Source organism: Bos grunniens, chromosome 23, assembly GCF_055505025.1.
Source record: "Bos grunniens cultivar Pamir isolate PY7600 chromosome 23, Bosgru_T2T1.0, whole genome shotgun sequence".
Classification (NCBI taxonomy): Eukaryota; Metazoa; Chordata; class Mammalia; order Artiodactyla; family Bovidae; genus Bos; species Bos grunniens.
In genome coordinates, this window is record NC_141187.1 from 6,249,499 (window position 1) to 6,272,792 (window position 23,294).

Sequence of the window (23,294 nt, forward strand, 5' to 3'; positions counted from 1 at the left end):
TTGCGTAGGTGGCACCATTGTCTGTAAGTAGAAGCTCATTGGTTTAAGTTTCTTTCCAATTTCTATTGTTAAACTGAGGACTTTCCACTGGTGCCTGGAAGAGGAATTCAAATCATCTACCAAAATATGGCATGTAAGACTTTAAAAATTGAGACATCTGTTAAAATGATTTTCTTTAGTACATATGGTGGTTTTGAGTTCTACTTTTTTTAGCCTTACATATTGCTCTGTCACTGCTGTGTGCCAGATAACACATCCTCAGCTGCAGTCAATATGTAAGTTGTGTGTGTGTGAAGTCGCATCTAAATAGCCTCTTTTAGGGCAAGAATGTGTTTTGTCATTTCTCGTGAAATTCACCTTTTAGAACTAAAGGAGATTTTAGCAGAATTGCTTCTCGAGACTAAGGGACCATCACTGTATCATCTATCATCCACAGTGCTAAGGGCATGATAGGCTCTCAAAATTTATTCATAACTGGCTTGTTAATAATCGGATGCTGTTCTGTATTGCTTTTAGGCTGATATATTCTGCATGGCTGCATCAAATTCATTCCTCTTTTTAAATGTCTTAATTACCTTTCGTTGACATCAAATGTCACCTCATCATTCCTGACACTGACATTGTTTTTCTCTTCTGAGTGTAGCAGTGGTTGATTCTTTATGCTCCAGTATTTGTGACATTTATTAAAGACTTCTTTTGGTTTCTTTTTGCCAGGATGATTTGAGAAATATGGGAAAGTAGGCCTAGGGAAGGCCTAACTAGGTGATTTTTTTCATGATTCAGTTCTTCTGGGTAAAGTTGGTAAAGACTTGAATACTGCTGTTTTTCATGATTTTGCACAATACTGATAAATGGCCTCAGTAAGCACAAATAAAAATAAAACAACTCATATTTCTATCCAGGGTTTATTGTAATTTTAGTACCATGGGTTTCAATATCATTGGTGATTTTTTTTGTTACTCTGTCATCCTAAATAATGTTTAAAACATGATTCCAAGTCCAAACTCTCAAATATTTGCTGTCATTTCTGGATACAGAATTTGAACTGTTAAGAACCAGAATCTGGCTATATGTTGATTATAAAGATTAGGAATTGTATAGAAAATTATTCTGAAAGTTAAAACGACATCTTTACTAACATATTTTGCATGAATTCATTTAAGAAATATTGATTGTTTTATATCATGTCTTGTCTTCTGATGCCATGTGGAATATAAAAATGAAAAAGTAGCCTAGGGAGTTTCCAGCAGACTGCGGAAGTAATTTGTATAGAAATAATGACTATGTGGTCAAAAATGCCAAGTGTTTAGGAGAAATACAGATAAATCCCATTAATTTTTAAAGTAAGACTGTCTTAAATTTCTCAGGAGTTATTTGTAAAACTCGCATGGAGGTGTCAATAAAATGAAATTATAAAAATGAGTAAAAATATGGAAACATAATCAGAAATAGTGACCTTTTCAGTGAGAGCAGGAAATTTACAAAGAGCAAAGGCACAGTGAAGAGAAACCTCCAGAAATGTTTGGTAACAGGGAGAAGTTTGTATTTCCTGGAATAGGAGCTTTTAAGGCTGTGAAATGGAAGAGAGGTAGAAAGATGAGGTTTCACATACTGCTGAGCTTGAATACCAAGTTTATTTGGTAGACAACAACAGGCCATTAAAGATTTTCAGAGTAGAAAAATACCCAATCAGATTTATGCTTAAGGAATATCATTTCAGCAGTCGATACTAGAGTACAAATGAGGGCATGCCATGAGACCAGAAACAAAGAGGGCACTTGGAGATGTCTGTGGCCATCCCGAAAAGGGCCTGCAGGCACCGCTCTGTCCACGTGAGCTGGGCCGGCAGTTCCCACGCTCTACAGAAGAACCAGCCAACGCTGGTTAATGAGCGTGTTCTTAAAGGTGACCAAGAGATGTAGTGGCTAAAAATGACTATATCTTTTTTTTTTTTTTTTTAAACTTTACAATATTGTATTAGTTTTGCCAAATATCGAAATGAATCCACCACAGGTATACCTGTGTTCCCCATCCTGAACCCTCCTCCCTCCTCCCTCCCCATACCCTTCCTCTGGGTCGTCCCAGTGCACCAGCCCCAAGCATCCAGAATCATGCATCGAACCTGGACTGGCGACTCGTTTCATACATGATATTATACATGTTTCAATGCCATTCTCTCTCCCTCTCCCACAGAGTCCATAAGACTGGTCTTTTTCTTTTTAAAGACAAATGTGGGGAAAACAGGAATGACCATTATTTTGCATCTGTTGAGCTTCATGTGCCATGTGACTGTGTCAAGCAGTCAATTTATAATGTTCATAAGAAGACTGGATGTGTGTTTTGTGTAATAGTGAGAAAGAGAGAGATTATGAGGGACTGAGCTGATACAGAGACTCCCTTTTCTGTTCCCTTTACAAACACATAAATATAACAACTTGTAAAGCATAAGGTGAAGTTCAGAAGAGAAAAGGAAGTCCTCAAATTCCATCAGAGAAAGTGTGGCAAGGATGCAGTGTGATGGCCCCAGCACATGGGGTGTCTACTCCAGATACAAGCCCTAGTGACTTAGAAATGGGATTTTAGAGTCTATGTGTGAAAGATAGATGTTCTGCTAAGACTAGGATTGGACTGAGTATTTTTGGATTCTGGAAGCACTTCCTTGCCAATGCAGAGTCACTTAAATCTGTGCCAGTGTTATAGGTTGTGGATTTATGACATTGGAGTATTGTGGAAACCCAAATTGAGAAATAAAGGTAGACCTTTGCTTGGGAACTGGTAAAGTCTGCAAGGCAAGGGAAAAAGGAAATTAGATCTCCTTTATAGGAACATTTAAATAACTCAAGACTTTCATGGAACTTCCACAGAAACTAAAGGACCATGAAAAGGCATTCCCAGTAAAAATTACAGACCACATGAGGGAACAAATTACCCTAAGAAAAATAAGCAGAAGAAAAAGAAAAGGAAGGATAAATTTAGCAGAAAAGAAGGACATAGAATAACCTGAATTGAGATGGTGAATTAACCTTTACTATATTTATAGAGGCAAAGGAAGAATATAATAAAAGGACAAGTCTTTATGAAAAAAAAAAAAAGAATGAAGATTTGAGGAAAAGAAATGGAAGTGAAAAATACATGTGTTAAATAAAAACAGTAATTGCAGAACAGCAGATTAGATATAGTTGAAGTGGGAGTTAATGGTCTATAAGTGGCCTAAAACTAGGATTTGAGGAAATTGCAATAGTGAATAGAAAAATAATAGAAGTTTTGAAAGTGAAAAGAGAATGCCTAATAGAATTCTCAAAAGGAGAAAACAAGGAAACTAGATATGAGAGATATGTTTGATGAAGTATTACAGTACCTTGAGGATTTTCTAGGAGTAAAAAGCATTAATGTTAATAATGAAGAAGTGTAACAAGTCCTGAAGGACTCATAGTCAAATGCAGGATATTAACTATAAATAGATAATGGCACCCCACTCCAGTACTCTTGCCTGGAAAATCCCATGGATGGAGGAGCCTGGTAGGCTGCAGTCCATGGGGTTGCTAAGAGTCGGACACGACTGAGCGACTTCATTTTCACTTTTCGCTTTCATGCATTGGAAAAGGAAATGGCAACCTACTCCAGTGTTCATGCCTGGAGAATCCCAGGGACGGGGGAGCCTGGTGGGCTGCCGTCTACGAGATCGCACAGAGTCGGGCATGACTGAAGTGACTTAGCAGCAGATAACCCTATAGCAGTAGAGAAGAATTGCACCCAGTCACTTCAGTCGTGTGCAGCTCTGTGCAACACTATGGATCGTAGCCTGCCAGGCTCCTCTGTCCATGGGATTCTCCAAGGCAAGAATACTGAAATGGGTTGCCCTGATTTACTGTACAGCAATTATGTTTAGAGGGAAATATTCTCATCAGCAAAAACTGAGGTCAGAGATAATGAAACAGTATATTCAAAATGGCAAAAAAAAAAAAAAACCCACAAAAACTGTCAGCTTAGAATTCCATACGTAACCAGACTATTGGACTAAAAGTTAACAAAACCATTTGTTGACACAACAGTCTGAAAAATTCTACCCTTACTGAAAAAAAGAAAAAAAAAAAAAAAGAAATTGAGTCAGAAGGGAGGAATGAAAAAAGAAAGGAAAAAGAGAGGTAGCAGGCTGAGGCTTTGGCAGAGCAGAAACCATTTGCAATAGGGCTGTAAAAACTTATGCCAGCTATTGAAAGTGGATAAATGTAATAAGTGCCATGGATTTAATCAGAGATAGATGCTGTAGGGAAGCAGTGAGATTAGACAGTATATGTCTGTGTAACTTATATCACTTTTACATAAAGGCATCAATTAAACAATCCAGGTAAGGAAATATCACCAGAAGTTGAGTGGTTTCCTTTGTTTTGTTTAATTTAAATTTTATTTTTAATTGGAGGATAATTACTTTAAAATATTGTGATGGCTTTTGCCATACATCAACATGAGTTAGCCACAGACGTACGAAGCATGTCTCCTGCCTCTTAAATCTCCCTCCCACCTCCCTCCCTATTCCACCTTAAATAGATTGTCACAGAGCACTGAGTCTGGGTTCCCTGCATCATACAATAAATTGCCAGTGGCCATCTATTTTATATATGGTAATGTATATGTTCCAGTACTGCTCTCTCAAAGCATGCCACCTTCTCCCTCCCCCACTGTGACCAAAAGTCTATCCTTTAGGTCTGGGTCTACTTTGCTACCCTGCATGTAGGATCATCAGTACCATATTTTTAGATTCCATATATATGTGTTAATATATAGTATTTGTCACTCTCTTTCTGACTTACTTCACACTGTATAATAGGCTCTAGGTTCATGACCTAACTAGAATTGACTCAAATGTGTTCCTTTTTATAACTGAGTAATATTCCATTGTGTGTATATATACCATTATTTCTTCATCCATTCATCTGTCAGTGGACATCTAGGTTGCGTCCATATCCTCAGTTCAGTTCAGTTCAGTTGCTCTGTCATATCCGACTCTTTGTTACTCCATGGACTGCAGCATGCCAGGCTTTCCTGTCCATCACCAACTCCTGGAGCTTGCTCAAATTCATGTCCACAGAGTTGGTGATGCCATTCAACCATCTCATCCTCTGTCATCCCCTTCTCCTCCCGCCTTCAATCTTTCCCAGCATCAGGGTCTTTTCCAATGAGTCAGTTCTTCACATCAGGTGTCCAAAGTATTGGAGTTTCAGCTTCAGCATCAGTCCTTCCAATGAATATTCAGGACTGATTTCCTTTAGGATGGACTGGTTTGTCCCTTGCAGTCCAAGGGACCCTCAAGAGTCTCCTCAAACACCACAGTTCAAAAGCATCAATTAGATTTCTCAGATTTCTTTACGGTCCAATTCTCACATCCATACATGACTATCGGAAAGCCATACTTTTGACTAGATGGACCTTTATCAGCAACATAATGTCTCTGCTTTTCAATGCTTTCTGGGTTGGTCATAACTTTTCTTCCAAGGAGTAAGAGTATTTTAATTTAATGGCTGCAGTTACCATCTGCAGTGATTTTGAAGCCCAAGAAAATAAAGTCTTTCACTGTTTTCACTGCTTCCCCATCTACTTGCCATGAAGTTACAGGACCAGATGGAGAAGGCAATAGCACCCCACTCCAGTACTCTTGCCTGGAAAACCCCATGGACGGAGGAGCCTGGTGGGCTGCAGTCCATGGGGTCGCTAAGAGTCGGACACGACTGAGCGACTTAGCAGCAGCAGCAGCAGCAGCATGGGACCCGATGCCATGATCTTAGTTTTTTGAATGTTGAGTTTTAAGCCAGCTTTTTCACTCTTCTCTTTCACTTTCATTAAGAAATTCTCTAGCCATTGTAAATAGTGCTTCAGTGAACACTGGGGTACATGTGTCTTTTTCAATTATGATTTCTTAAGGGTGTATGCCTAGTAGTGGGATTGCTGGGTCATATGGGCTTCCCTGGTGGCTCAGCTGGTAAAGAATCCACCTGCAATGTGGGAGACCTAGGTTCAGTCCCTGATTTGGGAAGATCCCCTGGAGAAGTGAATGGCTACCCACTCCAGTATTCTGGCCTGGAGAATTCCATGGACTGTATAGTCTATGGGGTCATAAAAAGCTGGACATGACTGAGCGACTTTCACTTTCATAATAATTTTATTTCTAGTATTTTAAGGAATCTCCATACTGTTCTCCATAGTGGCTGCATCGGTTTGCATTCCCATTAACAGTGCAAAAGGGTTCCCTTTTCTCCATATCCTCTCCAGCATTTATTGTTTGTAGACTTTTTGATGATGCCCATTCCTACCAGTGTGAGATGTCTCATTATAGTTTTGATTTGCATTTTCTAACAATGAACAATGTTGAACATCATTTCATGTGTTTACTAACCATCTGTATGTCTTCCATGGAGACATGTCTGTTTACATACTGCTCACTTTTTGATTGGGTTATTTGTTTTTCTGGAATTGAGCTGCATGAACTACTTGTATATTTTGGAGATTAATCCTTTGTCAGTTGTTTCATTTGCTATTATTTTCTCCCATTCTGAGGGCTATCTCTTGTCCTTGCTATAGTTTCCTTCCTTGTGCAAAAACCTTTGAGTTTAACTAGGTCTCATTCATTTATTTTTATTTCCATGACTCTAGGGGAGGAGATCATAAAGGATCTTTTATGATTTATGTCAAAGGGTGTTCTGCCTAAGTTTTCCTCTAAGAGTTTTATAGATTCTGGTTTTACATTTAGATCTTTAATTCATTTGAATTTATTTTTGTGTATGGTGTTAGAAAGTGTTCTGATTCTTTCTTTTACATGTAGCTGTCTAGTTTTCCCAGCACCACTTATTGAAGAGACGGTCTTTTCTTCATCATATATTTTGTCAAAGACAGGTGTGTGGACTTATCTCCAGGCTTTCTATCTTTTTCCATTGATATATATTTCTGTCTTTGTGTCAGTATCATACTGTCTTGACAACTGTATATAGTCTGAAGTGAGGAAGGTTGATTCCTCAAGCTCCATTCTTCTTTCTCAAGATTGCTCTGATACTCAGAATCTTTTATGTTTCCATACAAATCGTGAAATTTTTTGTTCTAGTTCTGCGAAAAATACCATTGATAATTTGATAGGGATTGCGACTGAATCTGTAGATGGCTTTGGATAGTATAGTCATTATCACAATATTCATTCTTCCAACTCAAGATCATGGTGTATCTCTCCATTTGTGTTGTCTTTAATTTCTTTCATCAGTGTCTTATCATTTTCTGCATACAGGTCTTCTGTGTCTTTAGGTAAATTTTCTCCTAAGTATTTTATTCTTTTTGTTGCAGTAGTAAATAGGATTGTTTCCTTAATTTTTCTTTTGGATTTTTTATTGTTACTGTACAGGCATGCAAGAAATTTCTGTGTACTAATTTTGTATCCTGAGATTTTATTCACTGTTTCGTGCTAATAGTTTTCTGTTGGCATATTTAGGGTTTTCTATGTAAAGAATCATGCCATCTGCAAACGGTGAGGGCTTTACTTCTTTTCCAATCTGAATTCCTTTTATTTTTTTTTCTTCTGTAATTTCTGTGGCTACAACTTCCAAATTATGTTGAAAAATAGTAGTGAGAGCAGGCATGCTTGTCTTGTTCCTGATTTTAGAGGAAATGCTTTCAGTTTTTCACCATTGATAATAATATTTTCTGTGGGTTTGTTGTATATGGCCTGTTTTAGGTTCAAGTATGTTGCTTCTGAGGAGGGCATGGCAACCCACTCCAGTATTCTTGCCTGGAGAATCCCTATGGACAGAAGAGTCTGTTTGGCTACTGTATATGAGGTCACAGAGAGTTGGACACAACTGAGCATTTAAGCACAGCACAGTATGTTCCTTTAATGCCAACTTTCTGGAGACTTTTTTTTAAAAAAATCATGAATCAGTATTGAATTTTGTCGAAAACTTTCTCTGAATTTATTGAAATGATCATATGGTTTTTATCTTTCAATTTGTTAATACGGTATATCACATTGATTGATTTGCATATATGTTGAATAATCCTTGCATCTGAGGAGTAAATCTCACTTGATCATGATATATGGTCTTTTTAATGTGTTTTCAGATTCTGTTTCCTAGAATTTTATTGTGAATTTTTGCATATGTTCATCAGTGATATCAGAGAAGGCAATGGCACCCCACTCCAGTACTCTTGCCTGGAAATCCCATGGACGGAGGAGCCTGGTAGGCTGCAGTCCATGGGGTCGCGAAGAGTCGGACATGACTGAGCGACTTCACTTTCACTTTTCACTTTCATGCACTGGAGAAGGAAATGGCAACCCACTCCAGTGTTCTTGCCTGGAGGATCCCAGGGACGGGGGAGCCTGGTGGGCTGCCGTCTATGGGGTCGCACAGAGTCGGCCACGACTGAAGCGACTTAGCAGCAGCAGCAGCAGCAGCAGTGGTACTGGCCTATAATGTTCTTCTTTGTGGCATCTTTGTCTGGTTTTGGCATCAGGGTGATAGTGGCCTCATAAAATGAGTTTGGGTGTTTTCCTTCCTCTGCAATTTTCGGGAAGAGTTTGATCAGGATAGACATCAGCTCTTCTTTTTTGGTAGAATTCATCTGTGGATTTGTCTGTGGAGTCATTTGGCTGTTAATTTATGTTTTTTGGAAGATTTTTTATTACAATTTTGATTTTAGTGTTTGTGATTGGTCTGTCCATAGTTTCTCTTTCTTCCCGGTTTAGATTGGATAGGTATACTTCTCTAAGAATTTGTCCATTTCTTCCAGGTTATCTATTTTATCCACACATAGTTCTCATAGTAGTCTCTTATGATCCTTTTTATTTCTGTGAGTTCTGTTGTAATTTCTCCATTTTCATTTCTGATTTTATTGATTTGAGTCTTCTCCTTTTTTTCTCTGGATGATTCTGGCTAACAGTTTGTCAGTTCTGTTTATCTCCTAAAGAACAAACTTTTAGTTTTATTGGTCTTTGCTCATGTCTCTTTCATTTCTTTTTCATTGATTTCATCTCAGATCTTTATGATTCCTTTTCTTCCACTAACGTTAGGGGGTTTTGTCCTTCTTTCTCTAGTTGCTTTAGGTGTAAGGTTAGGTTATCTATTTGATGCCTCTTGTTTCTTCATGTAGACTTGTATTGCTATAAACTTCCCTCTTAGCATGACTTTTACTGCATCCTGTAGGTTTTAAGTTGTTGTGTTTGTCATTTGATGCTAGGTTTATTTTGATTTCCTTTCTGATTTCTTTAATGATCTGTTCATTATTCAGAAGATAATTCTTTAACATGTGAATTCAGAAACGCATTTCCATGTGTTTGTGTTTTTTATAGTTTTTTTTTTTTTCCTTTAGTTGATATCTAATATTATACTGTTGCAGTTGGAAAAGATGCTTGAAATGATTTCAGTTTTCTTAAATTTATCACAGTCCAAGATGTGATCTTTTCTGGAGAATGTTCCATGTACACTTGAGTAAAAAGTGAAATCTATTGTTTTTGGATGAAATGTCCTGTAGATATCAATTAGGTCGAATGTAATGTTTAAAGCTTGTGTTTCCCTATTAATTTTCTGTCTGTATGATCTGTCCACTGGTATGAATGGGGTATTAAAGTCCCCCACTCTTACTGTGTTATTGTCTATTTCTCCTTTAATAGCTCTTAGCATTTGCCTTATGTTTTCAGGTGCCCCTGTGTTGGGTGCATATATATTTATAATTGTTACCTCTTCTTGGTTTGATCCCTTGATCATTATATAGCAGCCTTGTTTGTCTCTTGTAATGGTCTTTATTTTAAAGTCTGTTTTATCTGAAATGAGTATTGCTACTCCTATTTTCTTTTGATTTCTGTTTTCTCCAAGCTTCTTGGATTTGAGTGGCTGTTTCCTTTCCCTTTTCAGGGAAGTTTTCGACTATAATGTCCTCAAATATTTTCCATGCCCTTTCCTTTTATCTTCTTCTTCTGGGACCCCTATGATTTGAATGTTGTGGCACTTAATGTTGTCCCAGAGGTCTCTGAGACTGTCCTCATTACTTTTTATTATTTTTTTCTTAATTTTGTTCTGCTTCAGTTATTTCCAGCGTTCTATCTTCCAGCTCACTTATCTGTTATTCTGCTTCCGGTACTCTGTGGTTGGCTCCCTTCAGTGTATTTTCAGTCTCAGTTATTGCATTGTTCATTGTTGATTGTTTATTCTTTAATTTTTCCAGGTCCTTGTTAAACTTTCCTTGAATCATCTCGATTTGTGCCTTTAGTCTCTTTATCTGTGCCCCCATTTGATTTTCAAGATTTTGGATCATCTTTACTATTATTACTCTGGATCCTTTTTCAGGAAGACTGCCTATTTCCTCTTCATTTGTTTGGTCTTGTGTGTTTTTACTATGTTCCTTCATCTGCTGCATTTTTCCCTGTCTTTTCATTTTTCTTAATTTACCATGTTTGGGGTCTCCTTTCTGCAGGCTGGAAGGTCATAACTCCTCTTAATTGTGGAGACTGTACCCCAACTGGTGAGGTTGGATCAGTGCATTGTGAAGGTTTTCTGGATGCGGGGACTTGTGCTTGTGTTCCCATGGATGGAGCTGGATCTTGTCTCTCTGGAGGGCAGTGGTGTGTCCAGTAGTGTGTTTGGGAGTGTCTGTGGGTTTGCTATGGCTTTGGGCAGCCTGTCTGCTAATGTGCAGAGTTGTGCTCCTGTTTAGCTGAAGAATTGGCATGGCACATCCATCCCGGAGCTCACTGGCTTTTGAATAGGGCTTGGCCTTAGTGTTGATGTGGAAGCCTTTGGGAGGGCTCACACCTATTAATGTTCCATGGGGTTGGGAGTTCTCTGGTGGTCCAAAGTCCTAGAGTCAAGTCCCCTGCTTCTGGGGTTCTGGCCCATCCACTAACAGCAACATCAAGGCTTCACAGGTCACACAGCGCAGAAGACAAGCACCATGGATTAATGGCAAAAAAACTTTTAATAGGCAAAAAATCCAAAGAGTTTCACATACTTATATTGGAAAAAGAAGAGGGGGTAAGGAGAAAAAGAGGAAAGAAGGATAAACAGAGGGTTCTAAGGTGAAGAGAGGAATCAAGCCAATAAGTAAACCCCTAAGTGAAAATGGATACTATATATTAGACTCTCAAAGCTACAGAATTAAAAACAATAAATCAAAAATCAAGCATCAAAAACATGGAAAATATTACTCTCAAAAATACAAAATCAAAACATCACAACAAAAATAAAAATGCATGCAATTGATTTAAAACTAATTTTTTTAAAAGAAAAAGTAATAAATAAATGCAAAAGAAACAAAAGAGACCATAACAAAAATCAACAAAGCCAAAAGCTGGTTCTTTGAAAGGATAAATAAAATTGATAAACCATTAGCCAGACTCATCAAGAAACAAAGGGAGAAAAATCAAATCAATAAAATTAGAAATGAAAATGGAGAGATCACAACAGACAACACAGAAATACAAAGGATCATAAGAGACTATTATCAACAATTATATGCCAATAAAATGGACAACGAGGAAGAAATGGACAAATTCTTAGAAAAGTACAACTTTCCAAAACTCGACCAGGAAGAAATAGAAAACGTTAACAGACCCATCACAAGCACGGAAATTGAAACTGTAATCAAAAATCTTCCAGCAAACAAAAGCCCAGGTCCAGACGGCTTCACAGCTGAATTCTACCAAAAATTTAGAGAAGAGCTAACACCTATCCTGCTCAAACTCTTCCAGAAAATTGCAGAGGAAGGTAAACTTCCAAACTCATTCTATGAGGCCACCATCACCCTAATACCAAAACCTGACAAAGATCCCACAAAAAAAGAAAACTACAGGCCAATATCACTGATGAATATAGATGCAAAAATCCTAAACAAAATTCTAGCAATCAGAATCCAACAACACATTAAAAAGATCATACACCATGACCAAGTGGGCTTTATCCCAGGGATGCAAGGATTCTTCAATATCCGCAAATCAATCAATGTAATACACCACATTAACAAGTTGAAAAACAAAAACCATATGATTATCTCAATAGATGCAGAGAAAGCCTTTGACAAAATTCAACACCCATTTATGATAAAAACTCTCCAGAAAGCAGGAATAGAAGGAACATACCTCAACATAATAAAAGCTATATATGACAAACCCACTGCAAACATTATCCTCAATGGTGAAAAATTGAAAGCATTTCCTCTAAAGTCAGGAACAAGACAAGGGTGCCCACTTTCACCATTACTATTCAACATAGTTTTGGAAGTTTTGGCCACAGCAATCAGAGCAGAAAAAGAAATAAAAGGAATCCAAATTGGAAAAGAAGAAGTAAAACTCTCACTATTTGCAGATGACATGATCCTCTACATAGAAAACCCTAAAGACTCCACCAGAAAATTATTAGAACTAATCAATGATTATAGTAAAGTTGCAGGATATAAAATCAACACACAGAAATCCCTTGCATTCCTATACACTAATAATGAGAAAACAGAAAGAGAAATTAAGGAAACAATTCCATTCACCATTGCAACGAAAAGAATAAAATACTTAGGAATATATCTACCTAAAGAAACTAAAGACCTATATATAGAAAACTATAAAACACTGGTGAAAGAAATCAAAGAGGACACTAATAGATGGAGAAATATACCATGTTCATGGATTGGAAGAATCAATATAGTGAAAATGAGTATACTACCCAAAGCAATTTATAGATTCAATGCAATCCCTATCAAGCTACCAACAGTATTCTTCACAGAGCTAGAACAAATAATTTCACAATTTGTATGGAAATACAAAAAACCTCGAATAGCCAAAGCGATCTTGAGAAAGAAAAATGGAACTGGAGGAATCAACCTACCTGACTTCAGGCTCTACTACAAAGCCACAGTTATCAAGACAGTATGGTACTGGCACAAAGACAGAAATATAGATCAGTGGAACAAAATAGAAAGCCCAGAGATAAATCCACGCACCTATGGACACCTTATCTTTGACAAAGGAGGCAAGAATATACAATGGATTAAAGACAATCTCTTTAACAAGTGGTGCTGGGAAATCTGGTCAACCACTTGTAAAAGAATGAAACTAGAACACTTTCTAACACCGTATACAAAAATAAACTCAAAATGGATTAAAGATCTCAACGTAAGACCAGAAACTATAAAACTCCTAGAGGAGAACATAGGCAAAACACTCTCTGACATACATCACAGCAGGATCCTCTATGACCCACCTCCCAGAATATTGGAAATAAAAGCAAAAATAAACAAATGGGATCTAATTAAACTTAAAAGCTTCTGCACATCAAAGGAAACTATTAGCAAGGTGAAAAGACAGCCTTCAGAATGGGAGAAAATAATAGCAAATGAAGCAACCGACAAACAACTAATCTCAAAAATATACAAGCAACTCCTACAGCTCAACTCCAGAAAAATAAATGACCCAATCAAAAAATGGGCCAAAGATCTAAATAGACATTTCTCCAAAGAAGACATACAGATGGCTAACAAACACATGAAAAGATGCTCAACATCACTCATTATCAGAGAAATGCAAATCAAAACCACTATGAGATACCATTTTACACCAGTCAGAATGGCTGCGATCCAAATGTCTACAAGCAATAAATGCTGGAGAGGGTGTGGAGAAAAGGGAATGCTCCTACACTGTTGGTGGGAATGCAGACTAGTGCAGCCACTATGGAGAACAGTGTGGAGATTCCTTAAAAAACTGGAAATAGAACTGCCTTATGATCCAGCAATCCCACTGCTGGGCATACACACTGAGGAAACCAGAAGGGAAAGAGACACGTGTACCCCAATGTTCATCGCAGCACTGTTTATAATAGCCAGGACATGGAAGCAACCTAGATGCCCATCAGCAGATGAATGGATAAGAAAGCTGTGGTACATATACACAATGGAGTATTACTCAGCCATTAAAAAGAATACATTTGAATCAGTTCTAATGAGGTGGATGAAACTGGAGCCTATTATACAGAGTGAAGTAAGCCAGAAGGAAAAACACCAATACAGTATACTAACGCATATATATGGAATTTAGAGGGATGGTAACGATGACCCTGTGTACGGGACAGCAGGGGAGACGCTGATGTATGGAACAGGCTTGTGGACTCTGTGGGAGAGGGAGAGGGTGGGAGGATTTGGGAGAGTGGCATTGGGACATGTGAAGTGTCGTGTGTGGAACAGGATGCCAGTCCGGGTTCAGTGCGCGATGCTGGATGCTTGGGGCTGGTGCACTGGGACGACCCGGGGGGGTGGTGTGGGGAGGGATGGGGGAGGAGGGTTTGGGATTTAAAAAAAAAAAAAAAATACAAAATCAAAACATCACAACAAAAATAAAAATGCATGCAATTGATTTAAAACTAATTTTTTTAAAAGAAAAAGTATGTTATAAAAATATAAAAGGAGTAATAAAGAACCATATTAAGTGGTGCTGGGAAAACTGGTCAACCACTTGTAAAAGAATGAAACTAGAACACTTTCTAACACCATACACAAAAATAAACTCAAAATGGATTAAAGATCTCAACATAAGACCAGAAACTATAAAACTCTTAGAGGAGAACATAGGCAAAACACTCTCCGACATAAATCGCAGCAGGATCCTCTATGACCCACCTCCCAGAATATTGGAAATAAAAGGAAAAATAAACAAATGGGACCTAATTAAAATTAAAAGCTTCTTCACAACAATGGAAACTATAAGCAAGGTGAAAAGGCAGCCTTCAGAATGGGAGAAAATAATAGCAAATGAAGCAACTGACAAACAACTAATCTCAAAAATATACAAGCAACTCCTGCAGCTCAATTCTAGAAAAATAAACAAAAGAACTAAACAGACATTTCTCCAAAGAAGACATACAGATGGCTAACAAACACATGAAAAGATGCTCAACATCACTCATTATCAGAGAAATGCAAATCAAAACCACAATGAGGTACCATTTCACGCCAGTCAGAATGGCCGCGATCCAAATGTCTACAAGCAATAAATGCTGGAGAGGATGTGGAGAAAAGGGAACTCTCTTACACTGTTGGTGGGAATGCAAACTAATACAGTCACTATGAAGAACAGTGTGGAGATTCCTTAAAAAACTGGAAATAGAACTGCCATACGCCCCAGCAATCCCACTGCTGGGCATACACACCGAGGAAACCAGAATGGAAAGAGACATGTGTACCCCAGTGTTCATCACAGCACTGTTTATAATAGCCAGGACATGGAAGCAACCTAGATGCCCATCAGCAGATGAATGGATAAGAAAGCTGTGGTACATATACACAATGAAATATTACTCATCCATTGAAAAGAATACATTTGAATCAGTTCTAATGAGGTAGATGAACTGGAGCCTATTATACAGAGTGAAGTAAGCCAGAAAGAAAAACACCAATACAGTATACTAACGCATATATATGGAATTTAGAAAGATGGTAATGATAAGCCTATATGCAAGACAGTAAAAGAGACACAGATGTATAGAACAGTCTTTTGGACTCTGTGGGAGAGGGCAAGGGTGGGATGATTTGGGGGAATGGCACTGAAATGTGTATAATATCATATATGAAACAAATTGCCAGTCCAGGTTCGATACAGGATGCTCAGGGCTGGTGCACTGGGATGACCTGGAAGGATGGTATGGGGAGGGAGGTGGGAGAGGGGTTCAGGATGGGGAACACACGTACGCCCATGGAGGATTCATGTTGCTGTGTGGCAGAACCAACACAATATTGTAAAGTAAAAAAAAAAAAAAAAAAAAGACAATATGAGAAAAATAAAAGGAGAAAAGAGGTGAGGGATATATAGAGAGTGGAAGCGAGAGGAATGTCCAAGTGTTTCCCCCTTCTACCTACTCCAGTTGAGCTGCCACTCAGAACGTCCTCCAGCATATCTAAGAAGGCCTCTAGACCTGTTGGGGGCAGTTCAGAGTCACCTTGGACTCAGATCTTCCCTTGTTCCAGCTTGCACTTGCTCTCAAATTCTACAGTTGCTCCTAAAGTGCACAGACCCAGACTAATTGCAGGAGTGTAAACTGCTGGACATGCCCTGTCCAGGATGCTTTCCCCTTCTTTGATTTGCTCATGCAGCACCTGGTGTTCCACTTTGATGCTGTTTGTGAGTCTCTCTCCAGTGTCCGTTCTCCACTCAGATACAAGGAGGTGAACGGAGCTGCTATTAGGGCTCAGTTGTGCTGAGAAGACCAAGGGTTACCACAAACGCCGCTGGGGTGTGTGGGGAGCATTTCCGTGGTGTTGTCCAGTGGAGGTTGCCACAGTCCGAGGCGGGTTGTGAACTTCCCCAGGGGAGTTGGTCCCTGGTTTGTGACAACCTGGTCATAGCTGAGCCACTCAGGCTCCCAGGAAGACGTGGGTAGAGACCCACAGCCACTCACAGCTTGTGGTCTTTGGGGTTGAGACTGTAGCAGCCGGCTGCCTTCTGCCTCTGGCTCACGAGCCATCTTCTCTGTGTCTGGGGCTATAGACTCCAGCCACTTTCCCTGCTTCGGCATTCACCAGGGTGGGGTCCTTTGTCCTGTGAGAGTGCAGCATTAGAACGTGGTGTCACAGCCTTCCCATGCGGATGACCTCTTGCTTCTCTGAAGGTTCCAGAATTTTCCCTGATGTGCCTCTGTGGTGTCATGTTAGTCCCCTCAGAGTATCTTCACAGTCAACCCCGGTCCTCTCCTGAGGACTGGCCCTCCAAATCTGAGCCTCTGCCCCCAGCTCCCCCTCGCTGTGGGTGAATGCGAGCCTGTGAGATGCTTCTCAGCGGAGAAGTCCTGTTTGGTACAATCTCTGTGGTGAATTCTCCGTTTTGCCTTTGGAGCACCTTTCTCTCTGTGCTCCCCTCTGAGTTTCCAAAGCTCCCCACTGCCCCTGCGTGTGAGGGGATTTCCTGGTATGCAGAAACTTTTCCTCCTTCATACCTCCCTCCCAAGGGTGCAGGCCCCCAACCCCTAATCCTCTGTCTCCCTTCTCATCTTTATCTTTTTCTCTACCTCATTTCTGAGCAGATTGGTTTGCCTTTGTGGAAGTCTGGGGTCCTCTGCCAGCATTCAGAAGATGTTCTTCAGGAATTGTTCCACATGCTGAGGAGATTTCTTGATACATTTGTGAGGGAGAAGGTGGTCTCCCCATCCTATTCCTCTGCCGTCTTGAAGGTCTCCTTGAGTGGTTTTCAATTTTGGCAGTGCAGTAATTTTTAATTTTAATATATTGATAGTTTGATTCTATCCCCTGAGCTTCTGATTTAAGTTGTTTGGCTTGTCCTACCCATTAGTGTCTTTTGCTTTTAAGCTCTCTAAGATGATTCTGTATAGCCAAGCCTGAGAAGCACTGTAGTAGACTGCCTGGGAAGAGCAGAAGTCTAGAAACTAACGTCTGCCACCAAAGCAGGTATGGCAGCCTCTTTCCATGACAGAGGCCTCTTCACATTCATGAAAATGCCTCACTTTTTACCAGGGGTTGGCAAGCTTGTTCTATTAAGAGCCAGGTAGTAATGGCAACCCACTCCAGTACTCTTGCCTGGAAAATCCCATGGACAGAGGAGCCTGGTGGGCTGCAGTCCACGGGGTCCCGAAGAGTTGGATACGACTGAGCGTCTTCACTTTTACTTTTTACTTTCATGCATTGGAGAAGGAAATGGCAACCCACTCCAATGTTCTTGCCTGGAGAGTCTCAGGGACAGGGGAGCCTGGTGGGCTGCAGTCCATGGTGTCGCTACAAGTCAGACATGACTGAGCAACTTCACTTCACTTTTCACTTTCATGAATTGGAGGAGGAAATGGCAACCCACTCCAGAGTTCTTGCCTGAAGAATCCCAGGGATGGGGGAGCCTGGTGGGCTGCCGTCTATGGGGTCGCACAGAGTCGGACATGACTGAAGTGACTTAGCAGCAGTAGCAGCAGCAGTAATGTTTTAGGTTTTGTGAGTCAGATGATCTTTGATGCAGCTGCTGCTGCTAAGTCGCTTCAGTCGTGTCCGACTCTGTGCGACCCCATAGACGGCAGCCCACCAGGCTCCCCCATCCCTGGGATTCTTCAGGCAAGAACTCTGGAGTGGGTTGCCATTTCCTCCTCCAATTCATGAAAGTGAAAAGTGAAGTGAAGTTGCTCAGTCATGTCTGACTTGTAGCGACACCATGGACTGCAGCCCACCAGGCACCTCTGTCCATGGGATTTTCCAGGCAAGAGTATTGGAGTGGGGTGCCATTGATGCAGCTACTATTCTGTTATTATAATGCAAAATAGCCATGGAATGTAGGTGAGCAGATGGGTATAGCTTTGTTCCAATAAGATTTTTGTTTGCACGAGAGTGATGAGCAAGATTTGGCCTCTGGACCTTCCCTTGCCAACTTCTACTTTAGGGAGTTAAAGTACAGTTAATGAACATAGTTGAGAGCCATTGCATTCACTTTGCAGAACGTTGCCCCATGTGTGAATAGGTTATTAAAAAGGTGGAGAAGAATGTGTGAAGATAACATGCAATGGAGGGTGAGGACCAGGTCAAGCACAGGCCCAGGGCAAGGCTGGTGGAGAAGCTTGAGTGAGTGAAAATGTACCCCGAGAGAGTTAGGGGCATGGCTTGAAAGGGGGGCTTGGCCAGGCTTCGCCACTGGAGTTGAGAAGGTAGGTGAGGTGTGTGTGTATTTTATATTGTCTTACATTTGTTGTTTCTTGCTTGCTTTGGTTTTCGGCTTTAGTAGGATGGCAAAACAAGGATGGTTTCTGCCTTTACGGGGGTGTAGTTAGAGAGCCTGGATTTCATTTTTAATCATATTTAGATATTTTGGGTTCAGAATAAATGTACTTCTATTTTCAACACATTATCATCATTGTAGCTGAATTGAAAATATGTGTCCTTTTACCTCCCTTGACATCTTCTCCAGGGCTGTGTTCACATCAGAACATTGTCTTTTCCACATATCTTCGTTAAATTTGTAAAAATCACTCAAGCATTAAGTTTAAATTGTAGTGATTGAAAGATCGGAGAGATGGATTTCCTGTCCAGCAGAGCTTCCAAAGTTTACTAAAATGTATCCTCTTTTCTCCTCCTCTGTCCTCATAATTGATTGCCTGGCTATGGAACTGCTTAGTTATTTTAATTCTAAAAACCCAAATTTTATTCACACATTGATACTTTTGAAATTCAGTTGCATCTTTAGGATCAGTGGATGTATACTGAATTATTGAATCTCTGTTTCATGTTTTCACTACAAAACCTGTTGTGAAGTTTATAGCATATCTTCCAATTGACATCTTTTTAAAAAAAAATTTCAAGTATAGTTGACTTAAAATGTTGTGTTAATTTCTGCTGTACAGCAAAGTGATCCAGTTACACATATATATATATACACATATCAAGGAGACGTGGGATCATCTTTGGTCATGTTTTTGCCTCCACCCTTTTGTGGCACCCACTTCCAGAGTTCATGATGAGTTGCATTTTGGAAAACAAATTGGATCTTGTCATATAAGTGTTTCAAAATAATTTTGAGTGATCTTAAAGTTTCAACTCCATGGCAAGCATTCAAGACCTTGCTATCTAAAGCCTTTCGTATTTGGCCCCAAAGAACTGGGTCTCCAGTCTTCCCCACCACCACTCTCCCTTGTGTGAACTGCTTAATTCCTGATGACCAGGCATATGATGCATTATATTCATAGTGTTGTAAAGTCTCTGAGAAATCTTTAATAAAACAGGATTGGTGTTGAGCTGAAAATAGCTAAAAAGAGACTTTTCCTAAAGTTTCATACTTTCAGATGGAAATGTATCATTCTTGCAGGAAAGGCTTGACTTTTTATATTAAATGGTTGAAGAAGCTTATGGAGTATCTTTTTTGGAGCTGTTTAAACACAGATTAGACAGTCTTTGATTGTCTTGGGGATGATTTAGGTAGACCCACGAGAGATAGGCACGGTAAAGTTTGAGTCTGTGGTCAGGTCTAAGAGTTGTGGGGTGATTAATGACTGTATCTTGGTGAGGTCAAAACATCCAGACAGAAATGAAGAGAAAAGTTCAGTTAGTCATCTACTTGGTGCCTACATGATTCCAAAGACCTGGATATTTAACAGTTGAATATATGTACTTATTTAAATAAAACAGTACATCACAGGACTCCCTTAGTGGTCCAGTGGTTAAGACTCCATGCTTCCACTGCAAAGGGTGCAGGTTCAATCCCTGGTCAGTGAACTAAGATTCCACATGCCACATGGAACAACCAAAAAATTTTTTTTTAAAAACAACAAAAATAAAAATATATCTCTCTGGTATTTTCTGCTTTTGTATTATTACTATAGTGTAAGCAACCCCAATAGATAAATACTTATTCCCATCTGCCATCAAATAACATATATCAAATTGTAATTTGAAAAAATTTTAATTAAAAATATGATTGAATTGAAAATGTTTCCAATTGTTTTTGTTTGGTCTGAGAATAAGATAATAATGAAGGAAGAGAGTAAAATAAATTTTTCTGATGAACCTTTGGCTATTTTTTTCATTTTTATACAATGGAAATTAGGAAGTAGCTTATCCACTGGACACATATTTATATGGCTCTGTATTTTAAACTTAGGTACGTATCCTGTGCCCTGGGCTGTCCATATGAAGGAAACATCACACTTCAGAAAGTGACAGAAGTAAGATATATGTCTGCTTTTCTGGTTCATGGTAAAATGATGTCTATTTTTAAAAGTGGGCTCTTTTTCCTGCTGTTTATTACATCTGCACCACAAGGCCAAAGAGAACTGTGGACCTGGAGGCATATTTGATCACTGAGTTAATAGTTGTATTTTAATGCAGATAGTGGCTATCACTGTCCAGAGTTAGCATCTGAGTCTTATGATTTGGGTGTTCAAAGATGGAGGGAATAAAAACATCTGTTTTGGTTTTATGTGAATAGAACACAGTGAGTGGCTTGCCTACTTTCTTTTGGAATGCCAGGACCGTTTTCGCGCACATCCTTAAATTTTGCCTTGGTTGCCCAGGCGCCCCTCTGCTGTCTCCTGCCTATTTTAACATGTGTATGAATCCACGCTGCTTCCCTGCTTTTATTCTTTTTATATCCCATAGCCCTTTCTGCTGAGATTCAAATTGCCATTATTCCAGAGGCAGAGGCAGATATACTATAAAATAATGAAGCTTAATTAAAAAAAATTATTGATGTACAGTTTATTTACCATGTTGTGATAATTATTGCTATACAGCAAACTTATTCAGTTAAACATATACATAAATATTCCTTTTCATAGTCTTTTCCATTATGGTTTATCATAAGATACTGAATATACTTCCCTGTGCTATACAGTACGACCTAGTTGTTTATTCATCCTATATATATAATATTTTGCATCTGCATACAACTTAAATTTTGCAGTCCTTTGCTGGCATCAGACCCTCCCAAGGGTCTGTTATTAGTTTGTATTCACAGTTATATACTCTCTTCTTAAAAAACCGTTTCCAAAATAATATGACTTCAGACTCCACAAAACCCCAGTCCGACTCTGCCTATACCCGTACCCCTTGCTCTTCTGCCTTCGGCCTCCTGCCGCCTCTGGACAGACCTCCCACAGCCTCAGGCTCTTCATTCCTGCTCCACAATGCCTGGGGTGCTGCCAGAGAGAATCATGGAACAGGCAGATCGGAAGTGTTAGGAATTCATGGCCAGACACCCCGGGGTGGGGCCAGCTCCTGGTCTCACTGTCCAAAATGACTCTGGCAAACTGTGTCCCCTCTGCTGAATCCTCCCCTTCACTCACTCCCCTGAATGTGCAACTGCAGAGCCCTTCCTGTTGACACTTGAGCATGCGCAAGCATACTCCATCTGAAAACTTCCTTCCTTTAGTCAGCATCCTTGGCTGGCTAGTTATTGACAATCCTCTCCATCCCACCACAGCTACACTCCAAAGGGCTGTCTGCATCAGTGGTGCCCGCCTATCTGTGTGGCATCAACTCTTCATCATGTCCCCTGTGATGTCTAGACCCTTCATGCTGCTGGAATCCGTCTTTGTACGATCGTTGACTTAGCACTGGGATCAAGAACTGTGAGATTCCCCTTGGTGTCCATGGGTTTGTTCCCTATGTCTGTGTCTGTATTTCTGCTTTGCAAATAGGTTCATCTGTGTCATTTTTCTGGTTCAACATATATAGCACAGGGAACTCTTCTCAGTGTTCTGTGGTGAACTAAATCGGAATGAAATCCCCCAAAGAGGGGATATATGTATAAATAGAGCTGATTCATTTTGCTGTACAGCAGAAACTAACACAATATTGTAGAGCAACTGTACTCCATATTTTTTTTTTTTTTTTTTAAATGTGAGATCCTATTCAATCCTTCTCTTGACTTCTCAGCATAATTTGGGGCTGGTTGACATTCCTTCCTGCCTGCTATTCTTGTAACCCTGGGATTCCCCTGACTCCACGCTTAGAATTTTCCTTCAATCACTTGGGTGGCAGCTTCACTTTTCTTTACATGGCCATTATGAAATTCCACCATTTAATAGGCTTTTTGTATAATTAATGACTGTGTCTACGTGAGGCAAAAAAGCATCCCGATGGAATCAAAGAGAAAAATTCAGTCACCTACATGCTTTCTATATGATTCCAAAGACCTGGATATTTAACAGTTGGATGGATATACTTAAATAAAGGAGAAGAAAGAGGAGGATCAGCATTACGTTTTTTTAATCCAAGTTTCCATCCAGTAATAGTCTCCTACCTGGACTAGGTAGCCCTTCTGAGTGCCTTCAGCCTGTTTTGGATGTTGATTGACACTGCCTTTCTGAAACATCAATCCAAGTATATCACCACCACTCCACATTCAGTCAAGGTTTTCTACTGGTCTTATGATAGAATCCTATCATAATCCAAATCCTAAACCCGGTTGGTTTGCAAGGCTGTGTGCTCTTTGAATGCTCTGCCCTGGGCCTTCCTCCCCAGCGTTATGGAGCCCTGTTGCCCCTCAGTTTTTACTTTCTTGTTGCAACTGTCCTTTGCATTTGACCTTTTTTTTTTTTTTCCCCCGCCTTGCCTCCTGGCATGTGGGATCTTGGTTCCCTGACCAAGGACTTAACCTACATCCCCTAGAGTGGAAGCACAGAACCCAGGCACTGGACCAACAGGGAATTCCCTTGACATTCCTTCCTACTTGGAATGCCCTTCATATTTGATATTTTACTTGCCTCAAATTCCACCTGAATATTCTTCTCACATCCTTCCTTTGCTACCTCTCCAACAAGTTGATGCTGACTTTATCTCAAGCTGCACTGAGGCCCTTCCTGTTTGAC

The 23,294-nt window shown here is 39.7% G+C and overlaps 1 protein-coding gene across 2 annotated transcripts in view; it reads left to right on the forward strand.

Annotated features, from left to right (window-relative positions):
• The window catches only part of HMGCLL1 (3-hydroxy-3-methylglutaryl-CoA lyase like 1), a 200,019-nt gene that overhangs the window by 109,494 nt on the left and 67,231 nt on the right, over window positions 1-23,294 (forward strand). For both annotated transcript variants that reach the window (XM_086370614.1, XM_086370613.1), the window contains one exon: window positions 20,585-20,648. In XM_086370614.1, the coding sequence (XP_086226740.1) occupies window positions 20,585-20,648 (64 nt within the window). The remainder of the gene's footprint in view (window positions 1-20,584; window positions 20,649-23,294) is intronic.